This window comes from Haliaeetus albicilla, chromosome 17 (genome assembly GCF_947461875.1).
Source record: "Haliaeetus albicilla chromosome 17, bHalAlb1.1, whole genome shotgun sequence".
Taxonomy (NCBI): Eukaryota; Metazoa; Chordata; class Aves; order Accipitriformes; family Accipitridae; genus Haliaeetus; species Haliaeetus albicilla.
In genome coordinates this window covers 17,697,785-17,718,478 of record NC_091499.1, presented here as the reverse complement: position 1 = coordinate 17,718,478, position 20,694 = coordinate 17,697,785, and the positions used below count along the sequence as shown (strand labels likewise).

Sequence of the window (20,694 nt, the reverse complement as noted above, 5' to 3'; positions counted from 1 at the left end):
TGCTCTTTGGTTGTATGGCTAAGACCAACAGTGTCACCTGCAGGTGAATCAAGTAGATTTCTTAATTTTTCAAGTGGAAAATTCAGACACACAAGGTAAGTTACTTATTGCAAATGGGAAGATCTGGTTTAATAACTTTCCAATTAGTCTCTTAAATAAATTTTGCTGTTTTTTCTTGTTATGAAATTAACTGCAAATATGTCATTCAAAATATTGTTTTAAGAAGTGCTTGCTAAAAAAATTTTGAAATCATCCTTTAATGTGTATAAAAGATGTTTATTGAGACTATTCAGCCCATTTACTATTTAAAAATCAAATTACACTGAAAATGTGTGTGACTTACGACATTAATATTTGTTTACTGTGTTTTTATAGAGGTGAAAATTTATTGTTTATTGATGATTCATGTCAATTCATTCTGGTAGAATATTGCAGAAGTGAATATGAAGTAAAATGTCAAAAGTATTGCATTTGGGTTAAAAAAATCAAATTAATAAACACTTTTTCAGTTTGTATATGTAAAAGATTGCTCTTAGATTATTGTATCTGTTACTTCAGTACAACAGATATTAACGATGCCAAAGTTTTTCTGAAAGTAGAATAACATACAAATTTAATTTATATTAAGAGAGAGGACTGCTGTTCAGTCATTTTTTGAGGCTTCAGCATCTTCCTTTCTCTGATGCCAGGTTGGTAATTAATTAAAAAAAAGACACATTTCTTCACTTTTGCATGACTGGGAATCAAATTCTATTTTGACCTTTACATGAAGAATTTTTAGTTGTATTGTTACAAGGATGTGATCATGCAGTGGCTACTGAACCACGTGTGAGTTGCAAAGTACTTGTAATGTTTTAAGGTACATTGTGAATACTAGTGACATTGTCAGAGAGGCTTCTGTGTAATACAGGTGCATGATTGTGGGAGGAAAGAAGCCCAGTTGGAGCTGCTAAGTTGATCTCCCGCTTCTGCAATAGAGTGCTGAAGCTCCTATGGGGAAGATGCCTTTGAGCTTTCTATTCCTTTTGTGTCACTCAGGTAGCATATATATACACACATATATATCAGTCTTGTGGATTCTGAGCATAGAAAGATTTAAATAGTTTGTGTAGACTATCACGTGTTGGCTAGTCAGCTATACTATTTAGAGACCTCAGTGGTAAGTGGTTACCTTACATAAGATTCAGTTGTAAATTAAGCCTATTTCTTGGGTCTTCACCGACACCAGTTTTGGTTTGTGCTGGTTTTAGACTGTTTTCGCCATTTAAGAAAATACTTTAGACAGTGACATCAAAAACCAAATGTTACTTCTTCATGTCAAAGGCATAGTGCTAAGCACAAGATTTCTTTGCTGCTCCTTCTGCTTGTTTGATCTTGCTTTACTGTAACTCAGACACTCCATCTTACTTAGTGGTATACTTGCCAAGTTGTATTCACTGCTACTTCTCTCAAAACAGATAAAAGTTACACTGATATGGTAACCTTGGTATTGGGACAGCGGGGAGAGAGTTCCTAATGTAGCAGACAGTTTCAAAGACTTTTAATTCAGTTGTGTGCTAATATGCAAATCTTGTAGATCCAGTATTATAGCTGTAATAAGTTCAGTTAGCTTAATGCGTTTATGTCACACAGTGTGATTCTTGAGTTTTAATCTTTTATGCAGAAGTTAGAGTCTTCACTTAATGTGCTTCAGAAAGTGCATTGCGTGTAAGGATATTATATGTAGGGTTATTAAACAAAATGGCCTGGTGTTGAAAACTGATCAAATAGCATGTTACTGCAATATTTTCCACACTCCTTTGTAAATCATTTAATGAGGATACGATACTAATGAGTTCAATAAGCTACTTCAGTATTTTTTAATCTAGATGGAAAACTCAAAGGCTTTCAGACTTTAGGAGTCTCTAGTGATCCTGTGAACTTTTTCTTCCTAGTTGATGCCTCCAAGCTCAAGAGTGGCTCATGCTGATGAGCAGTAAGTCAAACAAGAGTGGCAGGAGGCCTGCAGAACAAAAAGCAAACATAGAAAGGAAGCATGCAAGAGGTGGGTGCAGGAACAGGTGACCTGGAAAGATTGTAGTTGCTGTTTGAGCATGAAGGGACAGGGTTAAGTAAGCCAAAGCCGAGGAGCGGATGTGAAGGGCAACAAGAAAGGCTTCTATGGGTGTATAGCAAAAGGAAGACTGGGGAAAACCGCTGCTAAATGGGGTAGGGCACCTGATGGCAAAGGACATGTAAAAGGCTGAGGTACTTAATGCCTTCTTCGCTTCAGCCTTTATTGTTAGGACTGGTTTTCAGCAATCCCAGGCACCTGAGACAAATGGGAAAGTTTGGGGAAGGAAAACTTTAACACTTGGTGGAAGAAAGTCAGATTAGGGAACATGCAAACAAACTGAGCATAATACAGGTCAATGCAATCTGATGAGATGCACCCACAAGTCCTGAGGGAGGTGGTCAAAGTCATCGTGAGGTCATTCACAATTACCTTTGAAAGGTCATGGTGATCCTCTGTCATGGGACAGAGTTGCACCCGTAGTAAAAAACTAGGAGGAGTGGTTGACAGATCAGATGGTTGTACAGCCGTTCAGAGGGACCTCAACAGGCTGGAGAAATGGGCCAATAGAGATCTCATGAAGTTCCAAAGTTAAATGCCACGTCCTGCACAGGAGTGGGGTAATAATTCTGTGCACCAGTCCAGGCTGGAGGCCAATCCGCCGGAAAGCAGCTTCCCAGAAAGATACAGATGTTCTGGTGGACAAATTGAACATGAGTCAGCAACGTCCCCTTCAGTCTGGGCTGCATTCAGGAGAGTGTTGCCGGCAGCTCGAAGGAGCCGATCCTTCCCCTCCACTCAGCCCTGGTGAGACACATCTGGAGTGCTGGGTCCTGTTCTGGACTCCCTGTTATGAGAGGAACAGGGCCATGCTAGAGTGAGTCTGGCAAAGAGCCGTGAAGGGTGATTAAGGGATAGGAACATCTGACACACAAGGAGAGGCAGAGCACGCTGGGGTCATTCAGCCCAGATACGAGAAGGCGCAGTTAGATGTGATCAATATTTATGAGTACATTGTGTATTCATGTGTAAAGAAGACTGAGCCAGACCTCAGCATTCCAGTGAGAGGACAAGAGGTAATGGGCACAAACTTGCCATACAGGAAATTCTCTGTAAACATAAGGTTTTACTTTTTTTCTTGTGAGGGTGGTCAGACACTGGAAGTTTGTCTAGAGAAGTTGTGGAGTCTTCACCTTAGAGGTACTCAAAACCCAACTGGCTGTGATGTTGAGCAGACTCCTCTAGGTGATCCTGTTTTAGCAGTGGGTTGGACTGGAATATCTCCAAAGGTGCCTTCCAACCTTATCCATTCTGTGATTCTGTGAAAATCAAGATTAGTCTATTTTGATGGAATTGCCTATGTGATATTTACTTGCATGTATCAATAAAAGAGGAGCAAGGAACCATTTTAGACACCATGCCTGTTACAATGTTCTGTATAATGATTAAAGCTGACGTTTTGTCAAACAAATTTCAGATTTTCTCTTCCAGTGATGGAAGACTAATAAGCAGTATGCTTTTCAAATTTTTATATGTAAAATTAAGACTGAAAATCCTTAAAATACATTTTCTGAATGTTAAATTCTAAAGTACAATGAGAATGTCTCAACTGAAGTTCTTAAATTAATAGCAAAGAATCTGAAATTGAAGTACTTCATAGTATGAACTAACTGCTCATCTGCATATGAATAATTAATGAATTTATTAAAAACACCAAACAAAATATTATTATAAGGTTTTGTCTCTGAAGCTTTTTTTGGCACTGAGGATGTAATCTTCAGTAAAACTTGTAGGAATATAATTTTCAGGAGTGTCTATTATCATTAATATTTTATCTGTGAAGAACTTGGAAGAATGATTTACTTTTGTTGCTTTTAATGGTCTTTTATTGCTGAAAAGGTTCTGTGCAAAAGGAACCCACGTGTCTATAAAATTACTGAGTAACTGTTTTGCACTTCCAAATACTTTTTTAAGCACAGTAAATTTTACAGGATAAAAAAGCAGTCTTTTATAGTTAATGTAAATGATGCATTAAGTTAGACCCTTCTCCCAGAGTACAATTTAAAGGTACTCAGAAGTCCAATTATCTTTGATTTAGATGTAAAAATTGCAGAATAACAGCTGTGCTGGCTGAGTGAATATTCCTCTGCAAAAAGATAGCTTATCTGAGGAGAGTTGAGGACAGGTTGCTCAGGGAATGTTTGCCTCTTGGCTCTCTTTCAAATTTAACTGCTTCTGGTCAGTTGAAAATGCAAGTAAATTACAAAATAGCATCAGAGCAATTTAGAATTTATATCCTCTAAGTTGTCATTTTGCATGTTACAGAATATTTTAGATTGGTTAGCGTTTATTGTGACTATTTGTGGAACAAAAAACCACAATATACTTCAAATTAATACTTACAAATATTGCAGATAATCTTGCTAAATTTGACTGCATTTAAAAGTACAGCTCTTTCGATATTACATTACAAAATTTTTTAAAGAATCTTTGATACTAAAGAATTACTTTACATGCAAAAACTGTATTGAAATATACTCTAACTTACAATAGAATTAGAGTATATATAATACTAGTATGAAGTATTATTAGTATAATAAAAGTATTTTATTAGCATAAAGTGTATGATAGTATTAGCAGAGTGTATATTAGCAACATATTAAATTATTAATATAGGGTATAATTAGGATAAATGTTACACATATTTGTTTAGAATTGAAATTTGAAAGATGTTTTTTAATTGAAGTTTTAAGGACATTTACCTTGGTGTGAATGCAACATTAAATGCAGCTATGTGCACTAAGCTGATCATAAAACTGTACCAAAATAGTACAAGAATTAATATAATTTGTCCTTCTGCAAAAATAGATGTAATACATATATTCCACTATTGATAAATATTGGTCTAATTTGATCTCGCAACACCCTGGTCATGGTGAATCTCCTTCGGGGTTATCTGTCTTTGCTGTTGTTTTTTTTTTTTTTTTTATTATAATTTTTAACAGAAATCTATTTTCAATATAAATCCTACTCAAATTTTAATACCACTCTCCTTATCTGAATGTCTTTCTTCCCCAGCCACAGCTGTTTGCTTTTTGAAGACTCTTGTAGTTGTAGTTATCTCTGTTTGGTCACATTTATTTAGCCTAAGCATCAATTCATTTAAACTTTTCCTAAAGGTCATGCTTCATTTATGTTTAGTCACTCTCTCATTTTTCACTTCTGGACTCTCAGTTAGTTTGCACTTCTTGAATCAAGTTGCCCAAAACATAATGTATTGCCCCAAGGTCATACTGCTGCTGAGCAGAGTGGAAGGTTTATTTAGCATGTCCAAATAACAGCATTTCTGTTCCAAGGTTTCATTTTTTGCAACAGCATAGCATTTTTGGTTCATGTGCAGACTGATCTGCTCTTTCTCTTTTCCTTGTCCAACTACTGTCTTGCCAGTTGTTTTACATCCTGTATTTGTTGAGATAATTGTTCCTAAGGGTCAGATTAATCTATTTTGGCTTTAGCCATGTAAAAGCTAGGCAGCTAGTCTAAACTGGTTGCACAGACTTTTAGGGAGAACACTAGAGAGAAAAGACTTCTAAGGCTGATTCATGCTAAGACAGATGAACTGAACCAGCTAGAGGGAACCTAGAAAACTAGTTTAGATGGTGAATTTCTAAATTAGCAGGTAAGATAGGCAAAATGAATCTCATCCATGGTGTAGAGTCTTGAAATTGTATTACTGACTTTCATCCGTTAATGCATCTGTTCTTTAACTTATTAAAGCATTTTTAAATTCTTACTCCATCCTCCAATGTGTTTACAACTCCGTACAGCATAATAAAAATTGAAAGTTTAGTGAATATAGTCTTTAGTTTATCATTAGGATTACTCATGAAAATACACAATAGTATTGAGGTGGATAGACTCCTGTGGAACTCCATTTGATTTGATTCTTCCATTACAACAGTGAACTGTTGGTATTTCCTGCGAGTGCTTAAAGGATCCTGCTGAAATCCAAAGGGTGTGATATATTTTAGTTAATGTAACTGGAGAATATAAATCTGACAATCAGACTGTAGGTTTGTTGCAATCACCTTCAACACTCTATCTTTAATATTAGCATACATTATTTTCTCTGGAGTGTAGACTTGAAAGCAAATTTCATGAAACCACATTTGCATGAAAGCAAATGAATTAGTGTTTGGGTTGTCATTTTGTAAACAGATGTCACAAAACTGGCTTTTAATGCAATATCTGTTTAACATCAGTATCTCAGCTGAGCCAAGAAACCTTTTTTCATCTTACACTTAGTATGCCTCTGAGTCAGTGATTTGCATTGATTCTCAAAAAAACCCCCTATGACTTGGTCCTCTCACATAGAAATCTGTGAAGGAAAATATAACTGTTGAGTAAAGGTGTGTTAAAAGGGATATTTGGAACAAAATGTCACTGTCACAATCTGGTCTTTTTTCACATAATATTGGGTTAATCCATGTCTCGGGTAATGCTTTACAAGACTAGAACAGAGGGGGGAAAAATGATGAAGGACAACTGCTTCTTGAAGAAGAGCTCCTCACTTTTAGAGAAAAAGTTATCTCCGTGTTCCAGAGAACAGGTATTTGATCACTGATTTTTTTTCAAGTACCAGAGAAGGGAACACAGACTCTCTCCTGCCCCACTCTAGCTAATCTTAAAATATAAATAAATAAATGATGATAATTATGCCAACAAAAGTTATTCTGAAGTGTTTATATTTACAGTTAATGAGATATATAGGACCATTGTGATGAGCCTTGTAAGTGTGCCAATATAAATGCTTTGGAAAAACTGGTGGCTGAGGTAGTCTCTTATCTTTGTCTCCGGAAGTTGTGCAACCCAGCCTAAAATTTCCCTGTAGAACAGAGGAGGAAAGACTTTAAAAAACCCTTTTCCTTGCAGCTTTGAGAGAAAAAAGAAAAAGAAAACAAACCAACCAAACAAACATTAAAAACCCCAACCAAACAAAACCCCCCACCAACAATATTATGTTTCTCAGAAATGTCAATGTTTTTCCAAAAAATGTTCTTATACTTAGTTTTTCCTTGTAAATTCTTATCCAATAAACAAGCTATCAACGTTAGCCCAAATATTGCTATGATGATGTTTAAAAACATACACAAACATACTCTACACTCATGTTTTGTTGTTATTCTACTGCATCTCTGTTCTATATGAAAAAAGGGGCTGGGGGAGAAGGAAATGCAAAATAACACTGGGAAGACTTGAAAACAAGCAGGCTGGATGCAGTGTCTCAAGAGACAGGCACTTGCTGAAAGTTGTCAGATCTGATTAAGGGAGCTATTGGTATCAATCAGACTTGACAGTAGTATATCAGAGGTTAGTATAACTATATAATTAGTGAACTGATTAACAGCAAAGAGGAAAAGAGGGTAATGTTTTGGATCAGACTCCTTTAAAACATTTAGATCATTATTTAAACTTGAAGGCTGAGTGGCTAATTATATATTTTAGAATATAAGAGCTAAATTTCGCAAAGCATGCAAGCTGTTCTTCCTCACTATGGTTGTTAAAATAAGGTCTGTACTGACTCTAAACAGACTGGTTTTTCCTAGAAAAAAAAAAAGAGAGAGCAGGTGCTCTTACCACATTACTTCTCAGTATAGCTATTGTGATCCTAACGTATATTGTTTTCCATAGTTTCTCCTCAGATTAATGTAACTACTCCACATGTAAAGCTTTATATTCTTTTAGTAAGAATATAAAAACTTCAATACTTTCACAGCAGCAACAAAAAGGAATTATTCTGTCTGATTCATCAGCCTGACTGGTTGTATCAGGTTTGATTCCAGTTTGACTCTGTCAGAGTCTGTTGTATTGAGGTTTAAAAGTAGTGTTGGAACTTAAAAATGAATTCTGTAATTGCTGGGACATCTAGGACTCTGCTGGAAGCATAAAATTTTAAATCTTAACATACCAACTTAAATCTGTTAATCATAACTGTGAAACTGAGTATACAACAAATAAAACAATATTGAAAAAAATCTGTTCACCAGTACATGTCAGATATGTCGTAAGTATCTTGCTCTTCTAAGGCAGTGTGCTGATACATTGCAAATCAGTTGCCTTTTTGTTAGGTTGAGTAGCTGGGTTCCGTAAAGGAACTAAATCATCATGAGGATTAAGTTATAAAATAAAACATGCTGAACAAACTTACATTTCTTCAGTTAAAAATTAATGTTCTATTTTAATGAGTTCTGAGTGGCAGCTGTTACAATTTTTGTTGTTCCCTTGTTGATTTCTATACCTATTGTTGATTGATTATTGGTGTTAACTTCAGTGGCCTACTAATTGCTGCTAATATGCATCAGTGTAATGCATCTTTGTAAGTCTTTCTAACATGAAAAAATCTTTTACATAGATACTTTTTGTAAGTATAGTCTTATTATTGAATGTTTCTAAGCTGATTTTTATATATATATACACATATATATGTATATGTGACCCTGTATTGCCATTACTTTAGACTGCAAATACATGTTAAGACTTGATGTAACATTCACCCAAATGGCATACTGCTCATCTGCATCTCTTTGTATTGTAAGGAATCTGCTTTACTGGAGACATAATTCTGTTTTAACTGTGTAAAACACAGCATCAGATGCTTGTCTCTCATTTATGAAAAACAAAATATTTGTATTCATTATTCATTACTTCCTACCTTCCTACCTCAAATTCTTGTTTTGAATTGCTGCCCTCTGTTTTAGTCTCTATATGTTTATTCCACTCCCTGCCTGAGCTCCAGCTCACATGAGGTTTTGTGAAATGCTTGAATAAATCATACAGCGTAAGAGTGCAATAAAAAGAGGAATAAAAACAGCATTATGAAAGTGACTTGTAGGCTGCTGCTCTTGCAACATGTTTTGATGAAGTTTTTCCTCAGAGAGTGCCAAAGTAGTAAAGTGTCCCTCATGGAGTGTGATATCAGGTATCTAGTATTAAAATTTGTGAGAAGCTCCAAAGCATCACTGATTAGAAGGGAAATATTTCCAAATTGTACAAAGCTCCAGCATAGCAGCTCTCCCTACAGAATTGCAGAATATGCTGCATTCCAATGAGAGGCTGCTCTGGGTGGATGTGTGTAGTTGCGTGCAGTTTTCTGTGTCTCCATTTCTGCACAAGTAAAGCTCTTGCAGTGAATTTGCTTTCAGAACAAAGCACCAAGATAAATAGTTATAGCATGAACAGAGTAAACTGTGTAGGTTGCCCATGCGCTTTTGCCAAAAAGCTGTCACATGATGAGGAGTGCTGGCTAGTGCTGGCTGTGACTGAGCAAAGCTTCCTCTAGGATCAGCCACGTATTCTTAAATGCTGTTTTCAAGTGTGGTAAGGGGAAATTATAGATGTGTGTAAAGGAGTGGGAGGAGAAGAAAGGAGACCAGTAGCAAGGTGAAAACAATAAAGATGAGGAAGTTCTATTAACTGAAATCTATAGGAGTAGATCTTTGAGAGAGTGTCTTTGAATGTTGACAAGAAAGCAGTAGTGGCTAGACCAGAATTCTTTATTGCTATCCATCCATGATGAATCACTGTGGTGGAGACAAACTTGCTACAGGCACTAACATAGAGGCTGGTTCCATGCTTTCCAAAGCTTTTAGATCTTAGAGCTTGTATCTCTTACATGAACTATATTTTTTCTTTAACTGTATTTACAAATTAAATAGGCCTTAGCATTGTTTCTTCTCCAACATCATCAAGGCACTTCAGAAAATACTACTTTTTGTAAATTTACTGAATTGCTATACTTGGAATGATGCTTTATTTCATCACATTTAATTTCAGTAGAAGAATTCTTTTTAATCTGCAAATGTTGAAATAATTGCTAGTCATATATAATCATTGTTTTATGTTGTTAAAAGGCAAATTTCTGAAATAGCTGACATGCATTTTCCAATGGAGTATATATATTTCAGTTATTTCCAGGCTGTATTTTAGCTGTTTCAGTCTCTTTACCTCTCTGTAGTTTAGACTTTTTTATGCTAACAACAAAATGAGTAAATCCAACATCATTGGTCATTGCACAGGAGGTAGCCTTTAGAGGACAGATGCTTACATAGCCACAGGCATCAGGTGTTTTTTATAATAAGATTTTGTTTTCTTTTTCCTTTCCTAAGGATACTGAAATAGTAAGAGGGTTACTTAATAGTAAGTGGGGAAGGTACAAAGAATGTTAATGCAAAATGAAAAAGAAATGGCTGTTAAGAGGGTAAAGTAAATAAAGAATGAAATTACAGTGGAAATGTGTATTTCTTGTTGATATAATGAATACTTTGAGAAAGAATATTTTGAACTTCACAGAGAAAGATAACATAAACAGAGTACTTGCTGTTTACTTAGCAGCTATTCTAATGATTTCAAAGCACAGAGGAAGCAGTACTTTCATACAAGGTATGTTAAATATGAAAATATCTCTGTTGTGCTGCAGGGGTGCAGTGACATATGGTCATGAAATGTTTGTGGATCTTGATCCAGCTTTGGGAAGATAATTTCATTTTAGAAACTTTCCATAACAAACAAGCTTTATTATTGTGATCATTTTACCTCCACAATATTTTCCTCATGCAAAGGTCTCTGGATTTGTTCATTATAATCTTGAGCTTATTCTACGTTTTCTTTCTAGAAAGAATGATAGATATTAATGCCCAGTGTATACAATAATATGAATTCAAATTTACAGATCAAGTGTTTGATAGTATGTGTGTGTACCATTGTATGTATTTTCACAAATCTGATACAATAAAGGCATACATATTTACAATCCCTGTTAAGGAAAGATGCCGAAACTACATGTTAGTTCGTACTAGTTCTGCTCTGCTTACAGTATGGCAGCGGGCAGGCTTATTTCTGGAATAGTGCTGATACTCAGAATATCAACACTATCCAGTCTAAGTACAAGGTACTTTTCTACCTTTTACGTTATAGAAAGCTACGTAACTGCATATTAAAATACTATGTGCTCATGCACAGGGCATGGGGGTAAACAAATGCTATACTAGAAAGGACTTGCATACTGCATTTATCAGTGCAGTATAAGAACCTGTGTAGTAAGGTTCTTACAGCCCTACAGGATGATGATTTCATGGAATCTATGATGAGCTATAGGTGTGTTGTAGTATAAAAATTTTGTGTACCATAGCAGAGTACTTACCTGTTCCTGCCTAGATGAGAACAAAGTCTGTTGCTGTGGTTGGTTCTTTTAAGTAATGGTCATGGCTAAATGTTAAAATTGACCACTGTTGATAGTGGTTGTTATTCCTGATGACAGGTATTTGCTGCTTCTCTGAAAAATTCCCCAAAACATTGTTTTCCCTACCTTCTATGAAAACTTCTACATGTAGTTGCACCCTAGGTTGCCATCTCTAACAGTTCTTGGCCTAACGTATGCATGAGCCTACTAAAAAAAAAAAAAAAAAAAAAAATCAAACATTTTAAGTTACAATGATTCTGGGAAACACTCTACATAAAGAATTACTGCTCATAATTAATTTGTGAACTCAGTAGCTGGAAAATTAAAATGGGAAGTGAATGCTTAGCTGAAGATGAGTGAAGTGTTTGGGAGATGGAGCAGCTACTCTACTTGTGCAGTTGTAAGAGATTTTCTCAAAAGATTTTGTTTCATACATCCTGTTTTGGTCCTTCAGAATTTTGTACACCTTTTGCCATCTTTGTTACTTTTCTATTTGGAACTTATAATTTGTCAATTCAATTCAGGTTAGTCCTCTGGGATTGTTTTACTGGCTAATTCTAGTGCCTGTAAGAGTGGCAATTCTTCATTTGGACTTAAAATCTAATGGTTGCTACCAATTTTGTAGTTATGCAAAAGCTTTTACTCATACTAATTTTGTAAAAATTATTTTATTGAACAGCTCACTGGCGGCAAGATCTACTTTCTGAATGGGGATGATTACAGCAGACTAATTTTCAGTTTTACATTCCTGCTGTTTGTTGGGAATGTTTCATTTTTATTCTCAAGAATGTCCATAAAGACTCTGCTGTAAGAAATTTAACAATGTGTTTCCTTTGTAATAATTTCATCAGTTCATTCAAAAGTCTTATATTTAAATAAAAGTTAAATTCTGTTTATCATGTGCATCAGGAATAAAAACTTATAAAAATCTGAAGAGAAATTGCCAAAGGTATGATTTGGCTTGTAGGGTGTTTACTCAGTCACAATATGCAAACTTATATAAACCCATTGTCAGTCCCAAAATTTAGGTTGTTATCAGGTCTGATAAAGCAAAAACCTAAAATGAGAGCATTTTTAAAATTTGCAATGCATGGCTACTTTACTAATGGTGCCTTACTTTCCAGAAAGGTTTGAACAGATGTAAGGTAGATTATTTTGGGAATCCACATTTAAGATAACAGGGCGAATTTAATTTACTAACCCGAAGATTCACAACCAACTGTTCTCCCTCTTTTTTGTAATCAGAATGGTATGTTGTCTAAAACAAAAATGGAACACCAGTCCCTTTTTCCTATTATCCCAGTTGATGTTTAACCTGAGATCCGAGTCAACCAGTTCTTTATACATTTTGGTTTGACAGTATCTGGCAGATAGAAAGAATGACTTGGGTCTTTTCTAATTGTTTTCTGGAAATCATAGTAATTATGAAATTGAGAGGGAGGTTTCTGGGTTTTGTTGTATGTGTGAAAAGGACAAAAGGTCAGATAAGTGGCAGAGTTACTGGGAGGCTGAAGTGGCTAAAGAGAGGAAAACTGCTCTCAAAAATGGTCTTGAAGTTAAAAGCAGTGAATTTTGTAGTATGGAACATTATAACTAAATATTTTGTGTAGTTTGTTCGGAAATATTTTCACATGTGGATTGGACCTGCGGGAGTGTCAATATGAGGAGATTACCATAGTTTTACTAGCTTCAGAGTGTGTGCACAAATTACTCAAGCAGAAATCAGATACTAGTCATGTGCAAGATGTGTTTGGGAGAGCTTAAAGCAGCAAAAAATTTGCAAGCGAGCTATTGAAAAGGTAAACCTGCAGGCTGTGCCAACTGCTATAAATTAATGTTGGACTCTAAGAAATTAATGGAAGATCCTTCGATTTCAGTGAGACCATAAGCCTTTTCAGACTAAGAAAAACCCTGAACAATAACAAAACCCAGTATTTTTCAACATGTTGATCTTCTGAAACTATGGTGAAAACGTAACTTCCTCTTACCATGAATTCTGGCTTCTAAGGGGACAGAAGAGAAACTGACAAAAACAGTTAGCAAATCATGCAATCATAGAAAATTGCATTTTCACAGTCACTCAAAATTTTGTCAATTGATGTTGAAATTATAAGATAATGTCGTCCCTTTTGACTTTATTTTTCAAAGTGAAGTAATTCGACTTTTTTGTTTGAGTTCTTACCTGAACATTACATAAAGTAATGTAAGGGTATGTTAAATAACCCCAAAGCTAAATGAAATAATTTGGGGTTGAAAGATTTTTTTTTTTTTCAATTGTTATTTTTTTGGTATAGAAATTAAACTGAGCAGCGGTTCTCACCTGAGACAGAAGACTTTGTGATAAGCCCATGTTTTCCCTAGAAAAAGCCATTGTGGAATAGTTACTAATGATAATCCAAAAAGCATTGGAAAAGGAGAACTATGTGTGTGGAGAGAAATTTAAGTTGACAGTAAAAATACTGACAGTTAACCCATTTCTATTCAGCCATACCCTAATACAAAAACCAGATTGAAATGTCTTGCATGAGTTGCAGTTCATTAAGCAAATGTGACACTTTATTTTCTAGCTATTTCAATACTGAAAGAGGTGAAGTGGTGAAATAGCAATATAAATGAACATGCTTCTCAGTGTGCTGATAACTCAAGTCAAAGTAAGAAAAGAAAATATTAAAAAGATGTTTCAAGACTTGGTTACTGTGTCATTCCGTTGCCCCCAAACAGAAAGCAGAACCTTTTGCTGAATCTTGAGTTGTGAGTTTTTAACTTTGTGGATAACATACATTGTCTCTGAAAATTAATTATAAAAAGAAGTGCCACTACTGCATTTAAAACTAATTATGAGATGGATCATAACGCTCCTTTTGTTTATTATTTTAATTGAAAAAATAATCTGTAGCTTTGTTAACATTTGCTGATAGTCAACATTTTCTTTTAGCTGATATTTTTAATTAGTACTTTATATATTTGAATTCAGTTTATGGTTTGAGACTACAAAGCTGATTTGTTTGGGGTTTTTGGGAGGAATTTTTTTCTCAACTGTAATTTCTATCTGTAAAATAAGTATAAGAACCAATCATATTTTCTGGCAAGACATTCTCTGGACATCTCTGGTCTTACTATATGAGACAGTATATCAATTATAACTTTTAACTCAGGTCATTACTTTGAGTAACATTCCTGGTTTTAAATAAGATCAAAGTAAAAGACCATTATGATGAATATTTAGTCATTGCTCAGAAACAGAAGAATTAATGATACCATTTTAAATATATATTCTGATAACATGACTGACATCAAAAAAAAGCCTGCAATCTGAGCATTGCCAATTTAGATTTAGCAAATTAGCTAAGTAGCTTGCATTTGTAGTATTTCACACCTTAAAGTCTTAATATGCATTGCTAAATATATTTCCTCACTGCTTGCTAATTAATGTTCTGTGGAAGTACAGCTGCTAATTTTTTGTGGTTGACATGGCTCATTTTAAAGTGATAACAGTTGCATCTGTAGTAGTGTTACAATTCAGTTCATAAATTATGGTCATATGTTTTTACATCTACTATTTTGTAAAAGCATTTGAAAAATCTGTATTTGCTAACAAAATGCACCCAGTAATATTTTAGCAAAACATAGAAACACCCCACACACACCACCGCTCTCTCAGTGATACTAGTGACTCAGTGAATCTTTCATGTGTTAAGTTTTAAATATGGCAGGACAAGAACATCTTTTTCTGTAGTATCACAAAGTCTTTTCAGGAGTAATTCTTGGTAATTAGTAAAGACTGATACATTCTAATGGTAAAATAATTGGACTGGAACAATATTATGAGGCAGTACAGGGAAAAATATTTCTCTGAGGAGAATAAATAAATATTATCAGGATGTATCTTGCGGAGATCAAGTGAAAAAAAAAAGTATTCATAAATTCATGTGGTTTGTAAGATACATTTTCTTCTAATATTTTGAAAGAAACACAGCAGGATGTAAGCAGTACAGGAGGTTCCTAGAGTGCATTGCTGAGAACTTCCTTCTCCAAGTCATAGAGGAGCCAATGAGAAGAGGTGCTCTGCTGTACCTAATACTCACCAACAAGGAGGGGCTTGTTGGGGGTGTGAAGATCAAAGGCAAACTTGACTGCAGTGACCGTGAGATGGTGGAGTTCAGGATCCTGAGGGGAAGGAGTAGGGCAAAAAGCAAGCTTGCAGCCCTGGACTTCAGGAGAGCAGACTTTGGCCTCCTCAGAGATCTGCTTGGAAGAGTCCCATGGAACAAGGCCCTGGAGGGAAGTGAGGCCCAAGAAAGCTAGTTAATATTCAAGGATCATCTCTTCCAAGCCCGAGAGCGGTCCATCCCAATGAACAGGAGGTCAGGCAAAAATGCCAGGAGGCCTACGTGGATCAAGAAGTTGCTCCTGGTCAAACTCAAACGCAAAAAAGAAGCATACAGGGGGTGGAAGCAAGGACACATGACCTGGGAGGAATACAGAGACATTGTCTGAGCATCCAGGGATGAAGTTAGGAAAGCTGAAGTACAAATGGAATTTAATCTGGTCAGGGATGTCAAAGACAGTAAGATGGGCAACAAAAGGAAGACTAGGGAAAATGTGGGCCCATTGCTGAATGAGACAGGGGACCTGGTTACACAGGACATGGAAAAGGCTGAGGTACTGAATGCCTCCTTTGCTTCAGTCTTTACTAGCAAGACTAGCCTTCAGGAATCCCAGGTCCCAGCAGCTGGGGGAAAGTCCAGAGCAAGTAAAGTGTACTAGGATCAGGTCAGAGAATACTCGAGCAAACTGAGCATGCATACGTCCATGGGCTCTGATAGGATGCATCTGTGAGCACTGAGGGAGCTAGCTGATGTCATTGCGATGTCAATCTTGATAATCTTTGATCCATCACAGTAACTGAGAGAAGTGACTGAAGACAAGCAAATGTCATTCCTGTCTTCAACAAGGGCAAGAAGTAGGATCCAGGGAATGCCAGGCCGGTCAGCCTCACCTGGGAAGGTGATGGAGCAGCTAATCCTGGAAACAATTTCCAGCAACATGAAAGACAAGAAAATCATATCATGAGTAGTCAGCTTGGCTTCACCAAGGGGAAGTCATGCTTGACCAGCTTGATAGATTTCTATGATGAAATGACTGGCCAGGTAGGTGAGGGAAAAGCAGTGGATATTGTCTACCTAAATTTCAGTAAGGCGTTTGCTCAAATTTGGACTAGCAATTTTCATGAAGGTTTTAGAAGTCTGTGATAGCTCTCTGTGTCTGCTTTTCTTAGCCAGGGCCTTGAAGCATTATTCATAATTACTCAGTGTTTTTACCCTTTCCTTTGTGTAATTTCTGTGATAAGAAACTGGTTTTGGTAATAATATTAATTTGTACCATTTGTATACCTCACAGCACCACATTCGGAGGCCACCTAACCTGTCTTGATGTTTTCTTTTTTTTTTTTTGTCAGTCTGGGTTCTAGTGCAGCAATCTTCATTTTTCTTGTTTGTACATTGTGTTCCCACAGATAATAAGATTTTGTTTGCGAAGAAAATGTCATGAATCACATATCCTGTTGGGTTTACATTATCTGGTCAAATCTGAGATCAGATACTGTTAGTATCTGGTCAACTCTTAATTTATGGGTTTTTTTAGTATTCTACCATGGCTGCTTAGAATATAGCAAATAGCAACTATATGAAAGCAATTGTTGTGTGTGTAAGCTTTTGTAGGGACTTACTAGTATTATATTTGCTGTAGAAGCGTTATCATCTATAAGGTTGAACTGTGTTTCATCTTAGTGTTTTATTTTTGAACATGTAAAGTTAAGAAAAAGCCCAATCATAAAACATGTTTGTTATGAAAGAACTGATAGGGATCAGATACATGTTTTCCTGTCTGATTGTAGACTCAATTCTTATTTGTGATGTGAAGCATGGGTTCATCAAATATTAAATGTTAGAATTTACTTATTACTGTTTGTTCTTTTTTTTTTTAAGTAGAATTACACAAAAATATTTATTGAGAGGAAAAATATGGATGTAATAGTGCTTTAAGAGTCAAAGCCCTTGATACTAAAATTTGAATTAAAATAAGCTTGGAATCAAAATCTGTTAGAAGAAACTAATCCATGTGTTTGGGGGGGAAAAGTTGGCAATTTAGGTAAAAATACTTCGTCAAATAAAGTTATACTGATAGAAGTAGGAAGTTCTTGTAATTTAGAATTCCTATTTTAAAAGTTCTATCATAAACCTAGTTTGGTCATCTATCTCACATTTGTTATATCTATCCTCTTATAGGATAAGGTAATTCAAGACTGTTGTGGTCAATGTCAGTAGATTTTTAGAAAACAAGTGTCCTGTTCTCTAGATGCTGTCACAAGTTGATAAGCTTATTTAGAAAAATGAACCACTTACAGATTCATGATCACTGGACTGTGTTTTCTTTTAGTATCGTGTCTATTTATCGAAACTGTTAGAAGTTTCCCCATTTTACCAAGTCTTAATATCTTTCAATGATTGGTAGTTGAATTTTTAAAAAGTTTCATTTCAGTCAAGATAATCAAACAATCCTTGTCATCTTTCACTAATTAAAGGATTCATTTTGCTCTAGATATCACCTGAACAAGATTTGCCCAATGTCTAAACTTTTATATTGGGGCCTATGAAACAACATAATCTGAATTTTCATTTTTAATTTCTGAGTGATTTTCAACTGCAAAGTTACAGAGTAACCTTTATTTTAATAGTTCTAAGTTCTTTTTTTGTGAAATAAGTGAGACTGTAAGGTAAGCTTTGTGCCTGTCCCAGAAATCTCAAGCTTTGATAAATAGTGATTCATTAGATTTGTTATGAATAGGCAATAAATAATTGCCCTTAAATCATAGTCATGACTTGCAGGCAAGTTACTACTGAATTTCAGTGGATGAGATTCTGTTCTATGGGGGTTTTATACATAGTAGTTGGCACTTAAATAGGAAATTATTTTTGTTGAATAGTATTTGAGAAATCTGTCTTTCTATTTCTATTTGAAAGAGCTGCTGAGAATTTTTAGGGGGGAGGAGTGAGATGCTTTCTTTAGAGTGACCACTTTATGTCTGATTTTAAATTTAAAAGGCTAGTTTCTTGAATTCTTGTGTTAAGGTCACATGAAGTGACTGCTGAGTATGTTGTCATTGTGGAGAATGGAGGGTACTGCAATTGTTTGGCAATTGGAGATTGAACGTACCTCAGTTTTACCTGTTTGATAACCTATTACTTTGAGGTTTATGCAAAAAAAAAGCCATTGCAAGAGCATGCAAGAAATGGCACCTTAATAGAGACTTACCACAGACGTATCTACATGAAACAATAAAGTTTGGAAGTTACCTTTTCCAGTACTGGTGAAAGTTGTTTAATTTGTTTTGCCAGTGCAAGGATAGAGATACCAAAATGTACTACTTGAAAGTATGCCTTAGGGAGAAAGCATTTCATTGGGAACTGGGAACTATCAGCTCAAGCTTGGGGGGGGGGTGGGGGGGGGGTGTCTTAGGTGTTTACTGTGCTGTGGTGAAGGTTAGAAATATTCTGTCATGGACAACGTGGAACCCATATATTAAATGGCTCTCACAATTACATGAGGAGTTGATTCTGGATAGCTACTTAATTGTTTTAATGTAGAAAATCTGTACAAATGATGCACAGTAGCTTGAAGATGTTAGTTGATATTTCCATATGGTTTTCCATACTGAATCCTATTAATGGCCATCCAGCACAAACTGTGTCTGCCTCATAGATAAAGTAGGTAAAACTTAAGATAGCTTTGTTAAGTTCTGCATTACATTTACTCTGCTGCATATTAAAATACTGGTTTTTTTATAAATTTGAGTCTGGATTTTTCTTTGCAAATGCTTAATATTTCGCTTTTCTGCTTTACTAGATGCTTGTGACTACTCCAGAGAAATGGGATGTAGTGACAAGAAAAAGTGTTGGTGATGTAGCCCTCTCCCAGCTGGTAAAACTCTTGATTCTCGATGAAGTTCATCTGTTGCATGAAGACAGAGGACCAGTACTTGAAAGTATAGTAGCACGTACTTTACGTCAGGTAAGAGCAAAAAAAATCTTCAAAAGAATTTTATTTTGGTCAAGAATTGGTAGATTTCAGTGTAAAAGGAGAAATGCTTAGACAATGAAATCAAAATGCTTCGGCAGCTTACAATTTATTTTATAGCTGTTCTGTACTAAGAATGAAGAAAAGTTTTTTGTCTTCTACATTCTCTTCTGTATTACATCAACTATCAGATTCCTAGATGCATAATTTATTACAGAGCTATTTCTTATGATTTATTTGCTTAATATTAGTTTACTTACTGTACAAGTAACAGCAAAATTAAACCATTTTCAACAAATAATAATCAGGTTAATTTTTTAACATAACCAAAATGGAAAGTATTTTTTTGCCAGGAATGCTTATTTTTAATCAGCAGTTTTCCTAGGAATTTTTTTTTTTTAAATTAAGAGCAGTGTCTTAAATCTAGGTAAAACTTTCAGCGCTGCTAGAAAAATACTACGTAATTTTTACTTTAGTATAACTGGTCCTTTTTTTTTTCCCCTGTGCTTTAGTGGTACTTTCTAAATACCAAGATTTAAAATGGCAAAAGGAGAAAAGGATGAATATGTGGGTTTTTTTCTTAAATCTTGTACAAAAGAAGGATTCAGAGTTAGACAATAAATAAGATTGGTCTCAATGGTGAGATGTGCATTTACAAGAAAGATAAAGTGTGGAATTTAGGGATGAATAAAAAGGATCAAATTAGGATAAATAAATAATGGTAAGGAGAGGATGGAGTGCCATTCTTAATTTTTTTTGTCATGCAGAGCAAAAGTATGTCAATACAAATAATCTGTAAGAAATTAAAAATAAACACAATTGGTATTGTTATGGCTCTATTTGTAGCATGTTAAATGTTTAAAGCCTTTTTGCTTTCAAGATGCTTTTTTCTTGATAAGGCTACACTAACCTTGTTAAGGCTCTCTGAATCATCTGAATCCAGCTCCTCTAAGAACAGAATAAAATGGATGTCTGCTCTAATGCAGTACAGAAAGTACAAAGTTCCTGTATAAAGAACAACATAAGTAATAATTCCTTAGAAGAAGCTAAACTTGGGAAAATTTTTTTTTTTATCGAGAGTAGGGCTTTGTAAAGTTTAGACTACCTCAGGGGCACTAAAGCTTAACCTGTTTGACATTGTATTTTCTTTCTTAAGTGGTTTTGATAACCTTGTTTCCTTAGGTGTCTTTAAAGTAACGAATCCCAGCTTTTAGCAGTGACCTTGATGGTCATTGTCTTCATGTCAGATTGCAAGACTCATTCATTTTTTAATGCGAAGTTTTGTAAGACTCGTAAGGTGGGCTTCAGTTGTCCGAAATAGATGTCT

The 20,694-nt window shown here is 35.3% G+C and overlaps 1 protein-coding gene across 1 annotated transcript in view; it reads left to right on the top strand.

Annotated features, from left to right (window-relative positions):
* Positions 1–20,694, top strand: part of ASCC3 (activating signal cointegrator 1 complex subunit 3) — a 283,091-nt gene that overhangs the window by 95,360 nt on the left and 167,037 nt on the right. The window contains exon 11 of the mRNA XM_069804940.1: positions 19,197–19,361. Within this exon, the coding sequence (XP_069661041.1) occupies positions 19,197–19,361 (165 nt within the window). The remainder of the gene's footprint in view (positions 1–19,196; positions 19,362–20,694) is intronic.